The sequence below is a fragment of the Lathyrus oleraceus genome, chromosome 4, assembly GCF_024323335.1.
Source record: "Lathyrus oleraceus cultivar Zhongwan6 chromosome 4, CAAS_Psat_ZW6_1.0, whole genome shotgun sequence".
NCBI lineage: Eukaryota > Viridiplantae > Streptophyta > Magnoliopsida > Fabales > Fabaceae > Lathyrus > Lathyrus oleraceus.
In genome coordinates this window covers 124,978,204-124,980,149 of record NC_066582.1, presented here as the reverse complement: position 1 = coordinate 124,980,149, position 1,946 = coordinate 124,978,204, and the positions used below count along the sequence as shown (strand labels likewise).

Genomic DNA, 1,946 nt, shown 5'->3' with positions numbered 1-1,946 from the left:
AAAAGAGTCATGTGTGAATTTCTTAACTGACTCACATGAGGGGAGATCAACAGATGTTCTGGTGTACGAGTGGGTAGAAGGGAAACACGCTTGTATGGACTTGTGTGAAGTTTCTCCACTTGTGGGACCGAGGACAAGTGATTTTATTGTGAGACATGCATCTCTTAAAACTGTTTCAAATAAAGTGGTCAAACATATAAAAACGTATTTCGACAATCAACAGATTTTCACACCTTGACAGTATTAATTTCTTTAACACCAAAAACAATAAATTTTTTAGAAAAAATCTAAAGACTTATTATAAATATGAATGTTGTATATCTTAGATGTACACAGGTCTATGAATGTTATTTTTAATATAAACTTTATTATAATAAAAAATTTAATTAATAAATAATTATGAAAGTGGTCATCATGACTCACGAATTCCAAGTCACTTTCATTCAGCTTGTATTAATAATAAAATTATTTATGCTAGAAAATCATAATCTCCATTAACAAACATTTCAAGCTTTATATTTTTACTAAAATATAGAGAAAACAACATACTTCATAATAATAACATTTAAGATAAAAGTTGGTCAAGATAAAAGTTGATCAATGTAATCGATATATTTAATGGGATAAGACTTATTATTGGTCCTTGTTGTCTAGAGAAAACAGAGCAAGACTCTGGTTTGATTTCTAAAAAGCTCAACCAAATGAAAAATAGAAGCCGAAGCTCAATTACAAATCACTTTTCTCTATTTCCACCCTACCCTACAATAGATCGAAACCGATCTTTCATATTTTTCATCATCAACTAATATACAGTATTTGGTATATATCCTTGTATTCTATTCTCCAACATAACTCTGCCTCATTGACAATAATTATAACCGAAGCGATAATGGAATTGCCCCGTGTAACAGCCACCTTTCACAGCCTCATTACGAATACCAATCGGAAACCCTAGAGAAACTGGCGAGCAACTCAGCCGGTTCACGACCGCATACGGAGGTGATTCCATGGACGCATAAAGCGAACCAGACGGAGAGTATGTTGTGCTGGATGAAGAGGATTGTGGAGGAGTTACTTTCTTGAGAGATTTAGGAGGTGAAAGAATAGCTCTGATCTTCAATGGATGAGGTAACGACGAAGAAGCTCGATCATATTCTTCGATTATATTTTCCAGATCTTCGTCGCCGGTGATTGAAATCAACGTCTCTAAATCCCCGTTCGGTAAAGAACACTTCAGTGTAACCGATGAACCGCATAATTCCACAAACTTCACCATCAACTCTGCAAAAGATAAAGGAATCAAACAAATAAATAAATACCCTTGAAGGATGAAATAATAAAAGCCATAAAATCAAAGATTAATTGAATGAGAAATGAACCTGAGAAAGAAATAGGGAGAGAAAGCGCGAGGACTCTGGTGTGGCCGCCGGAGTAGCGGAGCTTGCCGTCGGTATGGCGGGGGAGGATTTTACCGCCGTAGCTAAAGAGGATTTTGGTTGTATTTTTGGGATTTGATTCCATGACTAGCTTTATTTGGAGTGAAGAGTTATTTGGGAATTAGTTTGTTGTTATGGTTTGAAACCCTATATTGTGATTTACTATATCATCCGTAAGAGCTTTAATTTGGAATAAACGACAGAGCGTTTGGAGGTTATATATAGGAAAAAGGCTGCGTCATGCTAGGATAAAGCTCATATGGATAATATAGTAAATCACACAGCGCGACAACACGACAGCACGGAGGTATCATTCAAAGAACAAGAATAAAATCCAGGATAAAATTTAATTATGAAGTCATATTATCATATTATAAAAAGTGATGTTTTATTTTTCTTGCTGTAAAAGAAGTGATGTTTTTTTAGTAAAGTTTTGTTCAACGGTTATATAATTAAGTTGAATATTTTCATTTCTATTTGAATTTTAAAATCTTTACGATTGTATATGTG

The 1,946-nt window shown here is 34.2% G+C and overlaps 1 protein-coding gene across 1 annotated transcript; it reads right to left on the bottom strand.

The window, feature by feature from the left end:
* Window positions 1-593: 593 nt before the first annotated feature.
* On the bottom strand, window positions 594-1,725 carry LOC127073971 (uncharacterized). The gene is made up of 2 exons (XM_051015220.1): window positions 1,380-1,725; window positions 594-1,281 (listed from the first exon to the last, which is right to left on the bottom strand). Exons 1-2 carry the CDS (start codon window positions 1,519-1,521, stop codon window positions 860-862), a joined length of 564 nt encoding a protein of 187 aa, XP_050871177.1. The 5' UTR covers window positions 1,522-1,725; the 3' UTR covers window positions 594-859.
* Between the last annotated feature and the right edge of the window lie 221 nt (window positions 1,726-1,946).

Coding starts and splice junctions, on each gene's coding strand:
- LOC127073971 (XM_051015220.1), bottom strand. CDS start 1,521: ATGGAATCAAATCCCAAAAATACAACCAAAATCCTCTTTAGCTACGGC. Junction 1,282..1,379: donor TCTCCCTATTTCTTTCTCAG/GTTCATTTCTCA, acceptor TATCTTTTGCAG/AGTTGATGGTGAAGTTTGTG.